The sequence below is a fragment of the Oncorhynchus keta genome, chromosome 19 (genome assembly GCF_023373465.1).
Source record: "Oncorhynchus keta strain PuntledgeMale-10-30-2019 chromosome 19, Oket_V2, whole genome shotgun sequence".
NCBI lineage: Eukaryota > Metazoa > Chordata > Actinopteri > Salmoniformes > Salmonidae > Oncorhynchus > Oncorhynchus keta.
This window is the reverse complement of record NC_068439.1, coordinates 32,523,259-32,543,933: the sequence shown is the minus strand read 5'-3', so window position 1 is coordinate 32,543,933 and position 20,675 is coordinate 32,523,259. Positions and strand designations below refer to the sequence as shown.

The following is a 20,675-nucleotide window of genomic DNA, read 5'->3' as shown; positions in this document are numbered from 1 at the left end:
CACAATCCGTTTCAAAGGACAGCCTCTGGTCTCTGACTCAGGAAGACTTCTACACTAAACTTAGTCACCTCTGACCTCCACTTCAGTTAATCCTCCAAGTGGCAGTTGTGGCAGAAACACCTAACAGGGACCTGGAGGTTCCATGAAAGTCAACTAATAAATGCTTTATAGAACATTCATGAAGTCTTTATAAGCACTACATATATTTTGCTTCAAAACAAATACCCATGGATCAATCAGTCAAATAAATAATAACTATTTTCCACGCTTACCCTAGTTTCCCATTCCCTCAGTTGCAGTACAGTATTTGAGTAAAAGCAATTTTTAAACTGTTTGAAAACCAACATTTGTGTTTCTTATTGGACCTGGTCCAGGTAATCCATCCTCGGTTTGGTGCCAGTCTTTCCTGTAGGCCCCTAACACTTCATAATCATACAGCAGTAGCCATTTAATGAAAAGTATTTGAAAAGCATTGGTAGCTTTATACACAGGGTGTATAGATCTGCTAGCTTTTATAGGGTATGTGTGTGTTTTTGTTTTAAGCGCAAGCCAACATCTGGAACATGCTAATGATTACAAGCCACTGATTATGTCAATTGAGTGTCAGCTAATTTTTTTACAATTTTACCTTTATTTAACTAGGCAAGTCAGTTAAGAACAAATTCTTATTTTCAATGACGGCCTAGGAACAGTGGGTTAACTGGCTGTTCAGGGGCAGAACGACGACCGTGTCAGCTTATTAGACCAGCATGAAATGGCCCCTGCATTGTGCCTTAAAAAACAAGATACTTGTACAAAGCACACATGCATGAATGCACACACACATTAAAACGGTTCTCCAAAACCAGTCAGGCAAGTATCACAATTTGACTTCAAACGAGGCGGGCAGGGTAGCCTAGTGGTTAGAGCGTTGGACTAGTAACCGGAAGTTTGCAAGTTCAAACCCCCGAGCTGACAAGGTACAAATCTGTCGTTCTGCCCCCGGACAGGCAGTTAACCCACTGTTCCTAGGCCGTCATTGAAAATAAGAATTTGTTCTTAACTGACTTGCCTAGTTAAATAAAGGTAAAATAAATCATTAGTGAAATACATTTTTAACAGCTGGATTTGTCTGTAGTGACGCATCTAGCACTGAGATGCTGTGCCACTCAGGAGCCCAATTCATTGCTCGACTGAGGGACTTTACAGATAATTGTATGTGTGGGGTACAGAGATGAGGTAGACATTCAACAATCATGTTAAACACTTATAGTCCATCCACCTGTTAAGCACATTTTTACTCCTGGACTTATTTAGGCTTGCCGTAATTGTGTGTAGGCCAGTGACACAAAAGCTCCATTTATTATATTTTAAATTCAGGCTGTAACACAACAAAATGTGGAAAAAGTCAAAGTGTGTGTGCGTGCGTGCGTGCGTGCGTGCGTGCGTGCGTGCGTGCGTGCGAGCGAGGAAAAGTATTGTGTATGAATTCACTATAGGTGAGTATGCGATGTGTGGGTATTTGACAATGTGTGTGTCAGAGTGAGTCAGTGCACCATCCACTCAAGCAGATGTTTTGTAGGTACAGTCATCCACCCCTCTGCCCCCTCCTCTCTCCTGTAGCCTCCTTCTCCTATCCTCTGTTCTGCCATATTTCTGGATTGCAACAGAGAACAAATGTAAGTATATCTCAAACAAGCTACTCAGAATAACATTGCTCTCTGCTGTTGCTACATTATCACACTATGAAACACATTCAAACAAACACACTAATGTGGTTATTTTGTCCTGGTCTCCCTGTGCTGGGCTGAATACAGGGTTTGTGGGTAAAGTCTCCCAGCACCTGGTCATTATCTCACTGGAGCAGGAGCATATCTGTCCATGGAGACGCCTACGCGCTGCTGACTCAAAATACACACACATACTTGCATTGGTTTTCACACAGTCACACCGACACGCACGCACACACAGGCACACACAATTCTCCACAAAGCGGTCTGGCTCTGCAGCGGAGTGGTAACCCACAGCAACGCTTTGGTTTCATGCCTACCAAAATTCACCAGAGCTGTGGAGGGAGAGGACTAATAAAGGCAGCACAGTCAAACGTGTCACACTGTCACTCTGTCAGTGTCTGCCACCACCCATTAACATGTCCTTCAAAATCAAGAGGACCCTTTCCCTCCCACGCAGACTCCCTAAGATGAAGCCTTTTTAAAAGACGACAGTATAGAGCCCATGGGTGAGTGGTAATGCTCCCGTCTCTTGACACGTATGTGTATAACCCCAAAGACTGGCGTTCAATCCCTACGTCCTTCAAGAGACTGACATACAACATGTTAAGAATATCTGTTCTTTCCGTAACAGACTGACCAGGTGAATCCAGGTGAAAGCTATGATCTCTTATTGATGTCAATTGTTAAATCCATTTCAATCAGTGTAGGTGAAGGGGAGGAGACAAGTTTAAGAATTTTTAAGCCTTAAGACAATTGAGACGGATTGTGTATGTCAATCAAATCAATAACATTTTTCTTATAAAGCCCTTTTTACATCAGCCGATCTCACAAAGTGCTGTACAGAAACCCAGCCTAAAACCCCAAACAGCAAGCAATGCAGATGTAGAAGCACGGTGGCTAGGAAAAACTCCCTAGAAAGGTTGGAACCTAGGTTGAAATTTACAGAACCAGGCTCTGAGGGGTGGCCAGTCCTCTTCTGGCTGTGGGGGTTGGCGATTATAACAGTACACGGCCAAGATTTTCTAACGTTCATAGATGACCATCGGGGTCAGATAATAATAATCACAGTGGTTGTAGAGGTTGCAACAGGTCAGCACCTCCAGGAGTAAATGTCTGTTGTCTTTTCATAGCCAACCATTCAGAGTTGGAGACAGCAGGTGTGGTAGAGAGAGCGGGTCCAAAACAGCAGGTTTGGGACAAGGTAGCACATGAACAGGTCAGGGTTCCATAGCCGCAAGCAAAACAGTTGAAACTGGAGCAGCAGCATGACCAGGTGGACTCGGGACAACAAGGAGTCATCAGGCCAGGTAGACCTCCGACGATACCCCAGGACAGGGCCAAACGGGCAGGATATAACCCCACCCACTTTGCCAAAGCACAGCCCCCACACCACGAGAGGGATATCTTCAACCACCAACCTACTACCCTGAGACAAGGCAGAGTACAGCCCATGAAGATCTCCCCCACGGCACAAACCCTCCAGTGCCTTTCCGTTCACCTTCACACCCCTGGGCCAGACTACACTCAATCATAGGACCTACTGAAGAGCTGAGTCTTCAATAAAGACTTAAAGGTCAAGGCCGTGTCTGCGTATCTCACATGGGTAGGCAGACCATTCCATAAAATGGAGCTCTATAGGAGAAAGCGCGGCCTCCAGCTGTTTGCTTAGAAATTATGGGGACAGTAAGGAGGCCTGCGTCTTGTGACAGTAGCCTACGTGTAGGTATGTACAGCAGGACCAAATTGGAAAGAAGGGTAGGAGCAAGCCCATGTCAAGCTTTGTAGGTTCGCAGTAAAAACTTAAAACCGTAGCCTAGTGGTTAGAGCGTTGGACTAGTAACCGGAAAGTTGCAAGTTCAAATCCCCGAGCTGACAAGGTACAAATCTGTCGTTCTGCCCCTGAACAGGCAGTTAACCCACTGTTCCTAGGCCGTCATTGAAAATAAGAATTTGATCTTAACTGACTTGCCTAGTTAAATAAAGGTTAAAAAAAACACACACAAAAAAACCCAGGAAGCTAGTGTAGAGAGGCTAGCACTGGAGAAATATGATCAGTTTTTGGTTCTAGTCAAGATTCTAGTAGCCGTGTTTAGCACTAACCTGAAGTTTATTTAGTGCTTTATCCGGGTAGCCGGAAAGTAGAGCATGGATGAATTTTTCTGCATCATTTTTGGACAGAGATTTCCTGATTTTTGCAACATTACAAAGATGGAAAAAAGCTGTCCTGGAAATATTCTTGATATGTTCATCAAAAGAGATCAGGGTCCAGAGTGATGACGAGGTCCTTCAGTTGTATTTGAGATGACTGTACAACCATCAAGATTAATTGTCAGATCCAACAGAAGATCTCTTTGTTTCTTTGGACCTAGAACTAGCATCTCTGTTTTGTCCAAGTTTAAAAGTAAAACATTTGCCGCCATCCACTTCCTTATGTCTGAAACACAGGCTTCCAGGGAGGGCAATTTTGGGGCTTCACCATGTTTCATTGAAATGTACAGCTCTGTATTGTCCGCATAGCAGTGAAAGTTAACATTATGTTTCCGAATGACATCACAAAGAGGTAAAATAAATAGTGAAAACAATATTGATCCTAAAATGGAACCTTGAACACCGAAATGTACAGTTGATTTGTCAGAAGACAAACCATCCACAGAGACAAACTGATATCTTTCTGACAGATAAGATCTAAACCAGGCCAGAACTTGTCCGTGTAGACCAATTTTGGTTTCCAATCTCGCCAATAGAATGTGGCGATTTGATGGTATCAAAAGTAGCACTAAGGTCTAGGAGCACGAGGACAGATGCAGAGCCTCGGTCTGACGCCATTGAAAGGTCATTTACCACCTTCACACGTGCAGTCTCAGTGTTATGATGGGGTCTAAAACCAGACTGAAGTGGTTGGTATACATTGTTTGTCTTCAGGAAGGCAGCTTTTTAAAAATGTTTTGAGAGAATTGTTAGATTCAATATAGGCCGATTCGTTTAAAAAAATATTTTCTGGGTCAAGGTTAGGCTTTTTCAAGAGGCTTTATTACTGCCACTTTTAGTGAGTTTGGTACACATCCGGTGGATAGGGGGCTGTTTATTAAACACTTGAGTGTCTCCCTTGATCCTAGGTCCTGGCAGGTGTTGTGCAGACTCAGGACAACTGAGCTTTGGAGAAATACGCAGATTTGAAGATGGAGTCCGTAATTTGCTTTCTAATGATCATGATCTTTCGTTAAAGATATTTATGAATTTATCACTGCTGAAGTGAAAGACATCCTCTCTTGGGGAATGCTGCTTTTTAGTTAGCTTTGCGACACTATCAAAAATGAATTTTGGATTGTTCTTATTCTCCTCAATTAAGTTGGAAAATAGGATGATGGAGCAGCGGCGAGGGCTCTTCGGTACTGCACGGTACTGTCTTTCCAAGCTAGTCTGGAGACTTCCAGTTTGGTGTTGCTCCAATTCCGTTCCAATTTTCTGGAAGCTTGCTTCAGTGCTCGGGTATTTTCTGTATACCAGGGAGCTAGTTTCTTATGACCAATGTTTTTTGTTTGTGTACCATTCAGAGGTCGAATGGGCAGGACAAAATATTTAAGTGACTTTGAACGGGGTATGGTACTAGGTGCCAGGCTCACCGGTTTGTGTCAAGAACTGCAACGCTGCTGGGGTTTTCACACTTAAGTTTCCCGTGTTTATCAAGAATGGTCCACTACCCATTGGACATCCAGCTAACTCCTTTAAAAAAAATCCTGACCAAAGTATCACATCCTCATCTAATCATCAAAAATACATCTGTACTTATTTGTTACCAGATGGTCTTCTCAATCACAAAACCAGTTTCCAACCAGAAAATTGTCATTAAGATATCATGTGCCGAATTTTGCACACTGGGATGGGAATCTGATAGAGAGCGGGTAAGAGAAAGGTAGAGAGCGACTGTGTGAGGGAGTCAAATACACCTTTCAAACCAATACGTTTTTCCACCAACTATTGCCGACTTTTCTTTATATCTGAAAGCTATTGTCGGCAACAAAGCCTGTACTTTTTTTCCCCCGGCAACAGACCTAGTCATGATTGTGCTAAAGTTCTGCATACAGCTTAGTATGAACATAGTCGTGAATCTTATGGGAAATAAGTAAGTCAGTGCTGAAACTGCTTTGTTGTGGGCGGGCTTCCACACAATCTGTCCTCTTTAACTGCCACCCTTCTAATGGGCTGATATATTGATCATTAGCCAGGAGAGTGATTGGGGGAGAGATGGACAGAGGGGTACAGTTCAATTTAAAGAGCTGAGAGAATGGAGAGATGCCATGAGATGGATACAGTTGAGGGAATGAAGAAATGTGCTTCTTCTCCTTTTGAAAGGTACTGTATAAAAGCTATAACAACTGAAGTCCCGATTCACCAATAGCCTTATTTGTCATTTTAATAACACTTCTCAAACAAATTGTGCTATTGTGTCAAAGGACTTCATGACAAGTAGCGCTAGTCAGTCCAATACTCCCTTTGTTTGTTGGGTGTTAGCTAATAGCTACTCAAGCCCAGTTTGAACTATAAACAAATTATATTTCCTCCAACCATATGAGCGCTGGGTTGTGTTCATTAGGTCATGCAACGGAAAATGTTTTCAAACCAAATGCAATATTTCTTATTGGGCAAGTCCAGGTACTCCCTCCCTGTTTCGGTCTGTTTTCTTCCATTTTAATAAACACAATCCAGGCATATAGAGTTGGCAACCAATGTTGAGGCAGCGTTGCCAGGAGACTGTAACCATTAGCCTCTCCTCAAAATGTCCCTAGATTTTGGCAACCACTCACCCCACCCACTTTACATTTCTTACAGCTTCAACGTTTATGCTGCTATTTTCTGCCCACTTTCCTCCATAGAAAATGTTTAAATGAGAATGACATGATCAAAACATGCAATTTAATATGAGATTGTTATCAACAATGCATTTACAACTCATAACATGTCCATATGAATTGACAAGGCATTGATTATGTCATCATTGGAAGTGGTCCCCTCAGTGTAAATTGGTAATGCATTTCTCCGCTGTTACATGTGAAGTTGCAGTCATCTTATTTCAACATATTTGTGAATATTTGATTTCTGGTATGTATGTAATATTATTATCCTGTAATTGTCAATTTATCTAGCATGGTGTGTGTGCGTGTGTTTTACATTGAGTGACCTCTCCCCCAATCTTCATGGTACCAGAAAGAGCTCAAAAGTTTTCTTGATTTACTTCCTTCCATTTTTTTTTCTCTGTGTTAGCATAGCGCATTGAGTGGTACAACAGAATTGAGAGAAAGAGAGGCTGGTTCTGAAACTATGAAACCTCCTCCAGTAGGCGTGATGGTGGATCATCTGAAGTGCAAAAAAACGACCGAATTTCCTGTATGAGAAAGTCTCCTCTTACGCAGCATCAGAGACCGAACCGCTGGAGAAGTTGAACGCGCTATTTTGTAAAGGCGTAATAGTTTGGTTATTACACAGTCCATTTACCCTGGTCATATAATCATATAACTACTTTAGCGTTAACCTCTCAGGGAAGAACAAAACAGGCGGATATTTGAAGTACCTGCTTGACAGCTACAAGCGTTAAGCCTTTATAAGGATTTATCATACTGGAGAGGAAGGGATAAGATTCTCACCATGTCCAGAGTCGCGGATCTGTCAAAAATTCGACAAGAGAGAATGAGAGAGATTAGTTTACGGGTGAGTAGATGAATTTGGAGGCTTACTATTACTGACAAACTTCTGACAAGAAAAGTGAAATGCGCAACAACCACTTTGTTCGAGAGCATCTGTACTTACAACTAATACAACTTTAAAAGTATAATGTCATTTTAGAATTGGAGACATTATCTTACATGTGGTTATAATAACGTTTAGATTGCGATCATCATTGCAGAAGCACGTAGGCAATTTTTCAGGAAGTTTGCGCAATATGGAGATGCTTTATAAAAGCAAGCGACGCGCTTTCCAATGATGTGCATGTATGGTGAGCACTGATCTGGGTATGCTGGAAACGTATACTGTTCATCACCTTTTTCTGTTTGGTCATGATTCCCTCGGCGCCATTATTTTGCGCATCGGAACCCAGAAGTGTTACCACATACTAGAAAGCAAACATGGTCACTGGGAGTAACAGTTTACATTTGGCTGTTTTTAGGATATATTTATACAGCCTATCGGGCACGATTAAAATAACTTATGTTGGAAGTTTTGCCATTTTTGTTTCACGTAATCTTTCTGATTGGAAGAAGCATCCTTCTGTACAGTGTTTGTTCAGAATTATGTATGGATGTTATACACCATACATAGCAGGTTACAACAACAGTGCATCATGCTCTTATCATGCAAGCATGCAATATTAAAATATGACATGTTGTGTGTACCATTTTGCCTTCCTATCCTATTCGACTGATACAGCAGGTACTGATTCAATGAGTAATTCTGCTCTCCTGGACAGCACTGGTCTATGGCTGCATGTTTGATTTTATCGAGATCCTCTATGCAATATCAGTATCGAATTATGTATGCATGCATGTGTGTGTGTGTGTGTGTGCTGGTTTCAGGGAGTGAGGACTGAATGTGCCCTTAGTTTAGTTAATGTAGTGATCTTGTGTGTAAGGGAGGACTACATGCATTTGTGCTCAGTGTGTGTTTGACTATAGCAACGGTTGCCATAGAAATGCCACTCTGTTAGTGTGATATCATCTGTTTTCTCAGGCACAGTGGATGGCAGAGAACCTTGGCTTGCCAGCGCCATATAAACATCACTTTCCTACATTGGGGTGTATGTGCGCACATCTATGCCTGTGTATTCCTTTTGCATATTTATTGAACATAGTATTGGGGTCAGTGCCACCAAATCTATTGGGCCCTCATACACTACTACAAACTGGACAGTTAGAGGCTTGCATGGTCAACTCAAATTCAGGACACACCTATGCTTCCAGTAATTTTGCTGGTATCCTCAGTTCAAATTACACATCATCTCCGTTACACTAATCAGACCTGAGTTTAAATAGTATTTGTTTTCTCTTAAATACTTTTGAGTGTTTTTTACAGAGCCTGCTTGGAGTGCCATATGGGTGGGGTTTGCACTTTTGGGAGAATTCTTTTGGTTTATTTGCACCAGACGAGGTCAAGCGATTTATGTATTTGGGGAAAAAACAAATACCATCTGAACCCAGGTCGGTCCCTAATAAAGGTTGAGAAACACTGCCCTAGTATATCAAAGTCAATATTTTTACTGAAACACTTATTACAACCCCTACTGTTGATGTTTTAAAACCTTTACGGCTCTTATTTGCTTTGATAGTCCCTAGCACTCCTACAGCCTTGTAATTCGAACCCTGATAAAATAGTGACCAGTGTATAAACCACCATCGTCACTATGTGATTCCGTATTTTATTATTTTAATTGGTATTGCTACCGGTATGTATGGTCGGTGGTTGTGTTGAACTTAACCAAATGAAATAGGAATACTTCCTACAGTACAAGTGGGAGGGAGCTATTGCAATCTATAGCACACAGGGGAAACTGTAGGCGGCAATGTGTTCAAACGAGAGGGCCGAGGGCGAAGGACAATGCTCGAGAGTTAGAAATAAAGTGAGAGGGAAGGAGCGAGTGAGTGAGAAAGAGAGGGATGGATGGAGAAAGATGGTGCGTGTGTGTGAGACGGAGGGAGGGAGAGATGGAGCATATGACTTCCCGTAGATCGCAATGACCTCATGCGTTACAGAGCTGTGTGTCAGGTTGAAGGTATAATGAAAATGTCACATCAGAACCTGATCCAGAGACAGCCAGACTCTCACATACACTACACACCACACATATACACATATATACACACACTCTGGCCAATATTAGACTGACTCCTCGTTATCTTTTTGTCGTTCAGGGAGACTAAACTTAAATCCACCTCGGGCTCTGCTTTGCTCCAGCATCCCTCCAGAGGAAAGAAACCAGGTTACAGGGCCACCTCAATCCACACAGCAATTACAGATCAGTCCCTAACCTGGAGGATAAGCACACACATACATGCACACACGTATTTTATGTCACCGCACATACCAACACACAGGACACATGGATATTCTAGGAAACGCACACATAGAGGTGTGAAAAATACTTTGTGTGTTTATCAGTGACTCAGTGAAGTAAGCAGGTGTAAGAGAATAAAATGAATCACCCCTATAGACTCCGTCCGTAATCTCATGTCTTTCTCAGTGTTATGCTCCTGACACCTTTTAATGAGAGCACAAACTAACTTCGGCTAAAACAGCGTTTATAGGGAGGACAACTATAGCTGCCTGTCTCCATCACACACCATCTATTTTTTCACTCCCTGATGTATTGCTCACATTAGCACCTCAGCCAATTCTACAGCACTAGGCTGTACATTGAGAGAAGAGGTGCGTGCAAAAAGGGAGAGGGGAAGTGTGCTCTTGCCTCTGACGCATCAGAAATGACTCATTCTAAACTCCGTTGGTATAGTTCTTGTTGTTTTCCTGTAAAAATGTTAGTGCTTTGCATAGCTGCATCAAAATAACATTTGACCTTAAACAAGTGCACGAACATTGACCAGCAATTAGGGACAATGCAGATGTAGAGGTTTCGAAGACCTGTTCCAGCATATCAAAGTCTGAGGTGATGATGCTAAAATGTAAAGGTAGTATTGGGAAATGTTAACTTTTGAACATCACTATGCCGACTACTGCTATTTTGAACGGGTCACTCTTGCAAAAGACATTTCTCTCAATGAGAGAAACCTATATAAATAAAAAACGAAACTGTAGAAGTAGTCTCTGGATGGATTCAGAGCAGTGTTTCTCCAATCCTGCCCCTCAACTCACATTTTTGTTCTGGCCAAGCCCTAACACACAATTCAACCCGATGTGACAAATAATCTACTCATTAAGTCTCGTTTTGTCTACCAGACAATTTCTCAGGTGTGTTAGTGCTGTGTGGGCTATGAGATGGTGGAAAACACCATGACGGTCATTGTCTAGACATTTACCACTTGAAAATATTATTATAATAGAAAACTACAGAGTGTTTGATTTTATAGAATGTTGTACAGTCATTCTGGCTACCGTGGGTTCCTTTTTTATTGTGACGGTCACAAGGCATCCTCCAAATTTCTTTTCAATAGCAACCTCCAAACGAGAAAAGAGACCGAAGGAAGAGCGAGTGGGAGGTAGTGAGTAAGAAGGTGGAGAAAACCGTGAAAATGAAGACCCACGTCTATTGTTTCATTATAGGCCTATGTTGTGTAACATGCTGGAGTCATCTATCTTTCTCTCTCTCATATTAACATCCTCTGCTGGTCATCGCTGTCAGAAAGTTCTGACCGGTCTTGTAAATGCTCTTACTTTTACAGTGACATTTGGTTTTGAGACATACCCATACATATGGATCTAATACACAGGGAATCAAGTCTCGTGAAGTCCCTATTTTGCAGCTGTTGACCTAGCAACAGTTCACCCTGCCCAATTTTAGCCACAAAAGAGGAAGCCTTCCCTGTCTACTTCCTTTGCTGGATGACAACAGACAAAAGGCTCTGACCTGTCCACCTCATGTCAACTGTGCCATTGTATATAATCAGTGCATTCTGCTTCTCTCCTCTTTTGTAATTTCCTTCCAGAATAAGGAGAAAGAGCGCATGAGGGAGAGGGAGAAAGAGGCACGGGACAGGGAAGCGCGCTACAGCAATGGGCACCTCTTCACCTCCCTCACCGTGTCGGGGACCACTCTCTGTTCAGCATGCAACAAGAGCATCACTGCCAAGGAGGCCCTCAGCTGCCCCAGTGAGTACTACTAATGCTAATGCTACTACCACTACTAATTAAACTACTACCACACACACACACACACACACAGCACCCCTCTATAGTGTCCCTTAACTGACCAAGTAAGCCTTGCCTACCCACCACATCCTTCAGATTCAGGCCTCAGCTACACAAAAAGAGTACCTCAGCAAACCACAAAAGCACCTCAAAAACAAACCATACCCTGTATCTCTAAAATCCTAAGATGCTTTCAAATAATGCATCATCATTTATCAGGACATACATTGTCACATCACTCTATAGTGGCAGAATATCGGGGCACTACCAAAGGGAACAATCTATACCATTCCTTTCCAACCAAATCGACCTGTTAACGCTCTGTTAAACCGGTTAACACTCACAACAAGCTACAATACAGTAATAAACTACAATGTGACGATAAATTCCGTTAAAATAGTTTGATTATGGACATTGATCTACATGCAGTCAGATAATGGGTGAGAGTTGGAGATGGGGAGCTTCACACCCACTCAAAAACACCTCTCCACTGTCATCACAACCAAATTGGCCTAGAAGAGCTTCAGCCCAATGTGTTTTCATTACATTTGATTTAACTTACAATAGATTGTGCTGGGATATGTTTGGGTCTTATGCTTAGTATTTATTTTTGAAATATGTAAATTCCAGGAATACATTTTGCCACACAGTTCACACACAAATATACATTAATTTACACAAAACCTGCCACGGTGTGTCAGTCATGCGCACAGGCAAAACATTTCACGCACAAATATAGACACAGTCATGCTCATGTCACACACACACACACACACACACACACACACACACACACACACACCCTTTCCTGTTATGCTGTCAGCCGGTGCACCTCCCCTACTTCACTTTTTCTGCTGGCTAGCATTTCTTCATTGTCTTTCTCAACCAAACCTGATGCAGTTTTCCAGACAGAGGGTTGGTCACAGATAACAAACATACCCTGTGTAGTGTCAGGACTGCATTCCCCTGTTCAGATAATACTCATGGTGTTGTGTCAGAACTGTGCAACCTGTGCTGGCCCTGCACCAAGCTCTTTTCTGATATCCCACATTAACATAGCCAGGCGCTAACTCAGTTCCTTGCAGGTTCTTCCTATTTTGCGGCGGAGTTAGAGATCAAAGGTCACTCTTTGTTTTAGTCTTACAGCGTTGTTCTAATTCCTATTACTCAATTATGAAATATGGAAATTAGTTTCCGGTAACATTTAGGGGTTGGGAAAAATGTCCTGAATACCATGGATGCCAGAACACTCAACTTTGTTTGGCTTGATTTCACAGCACCAAATCAAACAGGTGAATATAAGTAATAGAAAAAACAGTCTTCACTCAAAATATTGTTTTAAAAGATCTCACAGGGAGTCATGATTGCCTTTTTCAGTGTGTAAGTCCAGATTTAGGTCAGTTAAGGGTGGGCGGTGGAGGGGCAGTGGAACTGGGTTAGAGGGTTCCAAAACACCCCTGGGTCTCCTCCCCTCCAGCAGTTACCTAAAGCCTTACTTCCGGTTCACAAACCCTGTACAGGAAGTCAAAGTTATTTGAAACAATGGCCACAACCAAGGCAGGGGGGAGAAAGATCGGGAGATGCTCACCATATATTCAGTGTCTCCATATTCGATATGACATAAAACAGAGGAACAGAATGAGGGACAAAATATCTATATAGGGGGACATTGAGAGTGAGAGGAGAGAGAGAAAATAGTTGAGTGAGTCTTGTGTGTTTCTTTTTCTCACAGCTTGTAGTGTCACCATACACAACCGCTGTCGAGACACGTTGCCCAACTGTGCCAAAATGAAACAGAGGGTAAGAGATGATAAATACTGAGTAAATATATAATGTATATAATTTAAACATTAGACTGGTGCCTTTCCATGACACACAAAATTATGGGAATTGCACAAGAAATACACATTAATGAATTCATATGGATATATGCCTTTTGATATGCTATCTGTATATTGCAACCTTTTTCTACTACATATACAAGTATGTAATGATAAGTGCCGTGGTATATGATATTGAACTGTATTCTGTAACCACAGCAACAGAAGATGGCTCTCATGAGGAATAACTCAGCTTTGCAGAACGTGACCCTTCGTACCAAAAGTGAGTACATGCAAACACACAAACGTGCGCACATAGGCACACACGCTACACATTTAGATTTCTTTATTACATACGAGAAGTGAAAATTATTTTTCACTATTGGACTAGAATGTAATAACAATGTCAGTTTTGCAATTGAGCATGAGTTGCTATGGTTTCACTTTTAAACCCCTTAATTGCATCTGTGGAGACTCCTTTTCCACTTAGTTTTCCTTTTCCATTATTCCACTATATTTCTCTTCCCTCTTCTTCCTTCCCATCTTCCTACTACTCCTCTTCCCCCCCTCCTCCTATATCTACTCCTTGTTAGCCCCCATGATGAGGGAACGCCCCAGCTCAGCCATCTACCACTCTGACAACCTCCGCCAATCCCTGCTGGGCTCGCGCCGTGGACGCTCCGGTCTTTCCCTCTCCAAGAGCGTCTCCACCAATAACATTACAGGGTGAGCCCCGCCGCCACCTGCTCATTGGCCAAAACAGAAAAAGAAGGGCGAGGGTACGAGAGAAACCTCAAGCAATCTTGTCATTGACATTAATAGTGACATCATGCCTATATGTCTGCCACATATACACTTTTCATAGTGGAAATGAAAGTCCCACACACTGTGTGTGTGTGTTACAGTGCATTCGGAAAGTATTCAGACGCCTTCCCTTTTCCACATTTTGTTGCCTTACAGCCTTATTCTAAAATGGATTCTTTTTTTCTCATTCATCTATACACAATACTCCATAATGACAAAAGAAAAAAGAGGTTTTTAGAAATGTTTGCAAAAAGTATTCAGACCCTTTGCTATGAGACAAGAAATTGAGCTCTGGTGCATCCTATTTCCTTTGATCATCCTTGAAATGTTTCTACAACTTGATTGGAGCCCACCTGTGGTATATTCAATTGATTGGACATGATTTGGAAAGGTACACACCTGTCTATGTCAGAGCAAAAACCAAGCAATGAGGTCGAAGGAATTGTCCGTAGAGCTCCGAGAAAGGATAGTGTCTAGGCACAGATCTGGGGAAGAGTACCAAAGAACACAGTGGCCTCCATCATGCTTAAATGGAAAAAGTTTGGAACCATCAAGACTCTTAGAGCTGGCCACCTGGCCAAACTGAGCAAACGGGGGAGAAGGGCCTGGGCCAGGGAAGTGACCAAGAAGCCCATGGTCACTCTGCCAGAGCTCCAGAGTTTCTCTGTGCAGATGGGAAAACCTTCCAGAAGGACAACCATCTCTGCCGCACTCCACCAATCAGGCCTTTTATGGAAGCCACTCCTTAGTGAAAGACGCATTACAAGCCAAGACACAATGCAGGAGTGGCTTTGGGACAAGTCAATGAATGTCCCAGCCAGAGCCCGAACGTGTCTGGAGAAACCTGAAAATAGCTGTGCAGCGACGCTCCCCATCCAACCTGACAGAGTTTGAGAGGATCTTCAAAACGAATGGGAGAAACTCCCCAAATACAGGTAGGCCAAGCTTGTAGCGTCATACGCAGGAAGACTTGTGGCTATAATCGCTTGCAAAGGTGCTACAACAAAGTACTGAGTGTATGGTCTGAATACTCATATAAATATTCTATTTCAGTTATTTTTTTAAATACACATTTGCAAAATAATCTAAACTGTCATTGTTGTGTGTAGATTTATGAGGGGGGGGAAACAAATTATCAATTTTAGAATAAGGATTTAACGTAACAAAATGTGGAAAAGGTCGAGGGGTCGGAATACTTTCCAAAGTGTGTTTGTGTGTGGGGTTTTATCAGTTTTGGTTTTGATCTTACACGGTTCAGACATGTATAATAACTGTCAGCAGTTGGTGATAGAGGAGCAGTGGCAGATTCCAGTCTACTGAATGTGTGAACTAACATGTTTATCTACACATGACATGTGCCTCATCTGTATGTGTGTGTGTGTGTGTCTCAGGACATAAGCATGAATGATAATATTCACAGTGGCTCGTACATTGGTGTGTTTTGTGAATTTGTACCATTGTAAACATGTGTGTCTCTGTGTATCCCATTGCATGGATGGGTGTGCGTGTATTTCGTCTGTGTGATTTGTATCTATATCACCGTTTTTGTTTTGTATTTTCTGTGTGCTCATACATATTTATGTCGATGGTTTCTGTGTGTGTATACTGTACCTGCATGTGTATATTATACATGTTTCTTGGTGCATGTGTATATATATGTGTGTGTTTTTGTCCGTGTGTGTGTGTGTGTGTTTGTGTCCTCGTCCTTGCCTCTACTAGGAACCTGAATGATGACTCTCCCTTGGGGCTGCGCAGGATCCTGTCCCAGTCCACAGACTCGCTCAACTTCAGGAACAGAGCCATGTCCATGGAGTCGCTCAACGATGAGGGTAAGATGTGGGCTATTTGTGCTCTGTATTTGCTATTGATCTTAAGTCTAGGCGCACAGATTGTGTAGCTTATGCAAGTCTTTGTGTCTGGGACAAGGTTGCATCCGTTATGTAGGGAAAGCCTCAGGGATTCGGGGTAAGAACCTAAAATGGATATTGGCAACTGTCATGTCCATGTCTACCTTGAAAGTGAAAAGAAAAAACGATAGATTGTTAGGAGCAACTTCAGAACTGTGAACATTTGAGGCATTGATGGTCTGTTTTTGTCCATTTGTTGTTTACGCTGGATGAATGTTTTCCTCTCTCAGGGGAAGAGTACTACACCTCCATGCTGGAGGAAATGGAGATTGAGGGGCGGGATTTTGAGGCGGACTCATGGAGCATGGCGGTGGACTCGGGCTACCTGCAGACGCATCGCAAAGACATCATCAAGCGGCAGGACGTCATCTATGGTGAGAGCATTGACATGCACTTGAACTTCTTTCCCTTTGTGGTGAAAAGGCCATGGGCTGGGCAATGAAAAAGTGGAAACTGGAGAGTGCTACTTCTTTCAGATGGCCACAATCCACTACTGTTGTGCCCTTGAGCAAGGTACCTAACTCCGACATAGTTCCAGGGGTGCAGCTGACCCTGTGCTTCCTCCCAAATTGTCATGTGTGTTCTACGTGTTTCTGGCAGGTTATGAACAGAGCAAAATATGAATGTTCTTTCGCCAGATCTTACATGTTACATGATCGACTCTTTCTTTGCGTTTCTGTCTTCCTCAGAGTTGATCCAGACAGAGCTGCACCATGTGCGGACGCTGCGCATCATGGAGAGGGTGTTCCGCCAGGGCATGCTGGAGGAGGTGCAGCTTGAGCCGGGCGTGGTGCACGCCATCTTCCCCTGCCTCGACCGTCTCACCGCCATACATGCCCGCTTCCTGGCACAGCTGCTCACCCGGCGCAACCACAGCCTACAGCCTGGCAGCACCTACAACTTCACTATCCATCAGCTGGGAGATGTGCTACAGGAACAGGTAGAAAGACATGGGAATTATACCCACTGCCTTATGTAACTGGCTTGCCTAGTTAAATAAAGGTTAAGAATAATTACAAAATAAAATATGTGATCTATACATTTACCATCCGAGTGGATCATTCATTCTTTTCAGAGCCTGTGAAACTATCTGGCCTTTATTGTCATACGTAATCTTAACTACACTGTACAAACAGAGGAGTATGGTCCTCCCCTGGTTCTTCTCGAGGTTTCTTCCTTCTAGGGAGTTTATCTTAGCCACTCTGCTTTTGATTGGTCTTTGGGGTCTAGGCCAGGGTACTTTAAGTAGATTTGATTTGATTGACGGATTGTTTCTCTCAGTTCTCGGGCCAGTGTGCTGACGAGATGAGGAAGACCTACGCTGAGTTCTGCAGCCGCCACCTGAAGGCTGTCAAGCTGTACAAGGAGCTGCTGGCCAGAGACAAGCGGTTCCAGTACTTCATACGGGTAAGACCGAGGGAGAGAGAGAAACAAGAGATGTCACTTTGCCATTTTTGTTAACTTCTGAAACTTTTTTTGAATGTTTTTGCAATATTCACAGAATGTATTTCATGTCAATAAAAACATTGAATTGAGATGGGGATAGAGTGAACAACTGAGACCGAGGGAAAGCTGTTGTGTTTATGTAAAATGTTTTGTCACCACTTCTGAAGTCTTACTTGCGATGATCATGCTATTTGGTAGTTTCATTTTCCTTAGCAGAGTGAGAGAGGGGGCACAGAGAAAGAACAATAGGTCAATGGAAATGTTCGTGTGCACGTACTTTTTCTATTGTAAATGGTATGTTTTGTCTCCTATTTAGATTTAAAGCTCGTCAAGCTAGTTTTGAGGGTGTGTCATTCATATCAATTGATATCTCCAGAATTCCGGTGAAAAAAATGATTTGCTCTTGATTGCGTTACAAAACACATATTTGTTGTTTTCCATCGATCTTTCTGTTTGCTGCTTTTCCTGTTTTTCCTCACCTCTTTTTGTCTTGTTCATATTCATGTCTTCCTTTCTCCTGCTGTTTCACTCTCTTTCCCTCTCACTCTCTCGCACTCTCTTTCACACTAACTCTCACTCTCTCGCACTCTCTTTCACACTAACTCTCACTCTCTCGCGCTTTCTTTCGCACTCTCTTTCACACTAACTCTCACTCTCTCGCGCTTTCTTTCACACTAACTCTATCTTTCCCTCTCACTCTCTCACGCTCTCTTTCACACTAACTCTATCTTTCCCTCTCACTCTCTCACGCTCTCTTTCACACTAACTCTATCTTTCCCTCTCACTCTCTCACGCTCTCTTTCACACTAACTCTATCTTTCCCTCTCACTCTCTCACGCTCTCTTTCACACTAACTCTCACTCTCTCACGCTCTCTTTCACACTAACTCTATCTTTCCCTCTCACTCTCTCGCGCTCTCTTTCACACTAACTCTATCTTTCCCTCTCACTCTCTCACCCTCTCTTTCACACTAACTCTATCTTTCCCTCTCACTCTCTCACGCTCTCTTTCACACTAACTCTATCTTTCCCTCTCACTCTCTCGCGCTCTCTTTCACACTAACTCTATCTTTCCCTCTCACTTTCTCTCTCTTCTGTCTCATCTTTAATCTCTCTTTCCCGCTCTCTATTCAGCGGGTGTGTCGGGGTCACCTGTTGCGTCGCCATGGCGTCCAGGAGTGCATCCTGTTGGTCACTCAGCGTATCACCAAGTACCCCGTACTCATCCAGCGTATCCTTGACAACACCAAGGGTGAGAACAAGACCCCGTGAATAAAGCAAATGGAACCAGGGACGAGGGTGATAAGTTATGCTCACATTAGAATTAAATATATTGTTGGGGGAAGCTAAATATAACGTGGGCTATCAAAAATATAGCCAAACTATGCCAGCTTTTTATATCGAGAGACGAGGTTCCTCAGAACTAACTAAAAGCACAGGGTTTAAAGGCAATGACTGAGCACGGTAAAAAAAACAGCACTACTAATAATGTCTAACCCCCTTATAACCCTCTCTCTTTCTCGCTCCCTTAACCAGACAATGAAGAGGAGGCCTTCTGTCTGGCCCAGTCTCTGACTCAGATCAGGGAGTTACTCACCTCAGTGGACCAGCAGGTGCTTTCCTCCTCTATTAATCCATTTATAGTTTGATTTACTCAGGTTATTACTGAGATCAATTCTGACATGAACTTACACCTGTTAGTCAGATTAAATTAAAGGACGCCATTTTGACTTGCCACACTATCTATAAACCCGTCCTTTTACTATGTCCATGAGAAAGTGGCAATTACATTGTGCAGAAAATACATTGCACACTGACACTATTGTGAACCATGTTTGTGTTCATTAGGGCAGGGGTTCCCCTTGGGGGCCTTCCAGCATTGGGGAACATCCTGCACCATGTCTATTTCTATGGGCACAAGCACTGTTCATGACACAAACTGTTCACACCCCTCATGTTGGTGGAGAGAATTTTGCAGGTTTAAAGCTTTTTTCCAGCAATTCTACACATTTTGTCATGGGGTGCAAAGAAAAGTGTTAAGATTTCCCTTCACTGGAACTAAGGGGCCTAGCCCAAACCATGAAAAACAGCCCCAGACCATTATTTATTCTCCACCAAACTTTACAGTTGACACTATACATTGGGGCAGGTAGCATTCTCCTGGCATCCGCCATACCCAGATTCGTCCTTCGGACTGCCAGGTGGTGAAGTGTGATTAATCAATCCAGAGAACTCGTTTCCACTGCTTTACACCACTCCAGCCAAAACTTGGCATTGCACATGGTGATCTTAGGCTTGTGTGCGGCTGCTCGGCTATGGAAACCCATTTCATGAAGCTCGCACAGAACAGTTCTTGTGCTGACGTTATTCAGAACTCGGCTGTCCCGTTCTGTGAGCTTGTGTGGCCTACCACTTCGCGGCTGAGCCGTTGTTGCTCCTAGATGTTTCCACTTCAAAATAACAGCACTTACAGTTGACCAGGACAGCTGTAGCAGGGCAGAAATTTGACAAACTGACATGCTGAAATAGCTGAATATACTAATTTGATGGGGTGGCCACATACTTTTCTGTATATATAGTGTATATTATTACATTTTATGGAGGGAGGGACCCTCTCCCGCCAACCCCTCGCACTCACCACAGTTTGGGAACCACTGCATTAGGGCATGTAAATGGATGATTCTCATTGGACAAGTCCAGGTAGTCCCTCCCTGTTTCAGTCCATTTGCTTCCATTCAGTGCCTAATGAACATGACCCTGCTGTCCAGGTGATGGAGCTTGAGCGGACCCAGAGGCTGCAGGAGATCCGGGCCAGGCTGGACCCTCGCGCTGAGGCCAAGGTGAGGGACGGTGGCCTGTTCAGAGGAGGAGAGTTGCTCCGCAGGAGACTCATCCATGAGGGAATGCTGCTCTGGAAAAACCCTGGGTCCAGGCTCAAAGGTGTGTGTGTGTGTGTGTTGAAGGGTCTGTATGTGTGGCTGAGGACAGGCTATTTGTAATGGCTTGAGTGGAATGGATATATTAACAGTATCAAACACATGGAAACCAGCCTCCATTAGCTTAATTTGTTACAGAAGTTTGTAGGTGATGGAACTATCCCCAAAATATGTTGTTTAACCATGTTTTAAAGGAGGTTTC

General features: G+C 43.1%; 1 protein-coding gene across 7 annotated transcripts in view; it reads left to right on the top strand.

The window, feature by feature from the left end:
- LOC118398070 (rho guanine nucleotide exchange factor 2-like) overlaps positions 1-20,675 on the top strand; it is a 62,811-nt gene that overhangs the window by 23,511 nt on the left and 18,625 nt on the right. For 5 of the 7 annotated variants that reach the window (XM_052470281.1, XM_052470278.1, XM_052470280.1 and 2 more), the window contains 11 exons: positions 11,360-11,522; positions 13,294-13,361; positions 13,601-13,664; positions 13,975-14,107; positions 15,905-16,014; positions 16,323-16,466; positions 16,782-17,032; positions 17,374-17,499; positions 18,672-18,789; positions 19,074-19,150; positions 20,306-20,477. In XM_052470281.1, the coding sequence (XP_052326241.1) occupies positions 11,360-11,522; positions 13,294-13,361; positions 13,601-13,664; positions 13,975-14,107; positions 15,905-16,014; positions 16,323-16,466; positions 16,782-17,032; positions 17,374-17,499; positions 18,672-18,789; positions 19,074-19,150; positions 20,306-20,477 (1,426 nt within the window). Of the gene's footprint in view, positions 1-7,109; positions 7,419-11,359; positions 11,523-13,293; positions 13,362-13,600; positions 13,665-13,974; positions 14,108-15,904; positions 16,015-16,322; positions 16,467-16,781; positions 17,033-17,373; positions 17,500-18,671; positions 18,790-19,073; positions 19,151-20,305; positions 20,478-20,675 lie in introns of those variants that run through there. The other 2 variants (XM_052470282.1, XM_052470279.1) reach the window with 2 other exon arrangements.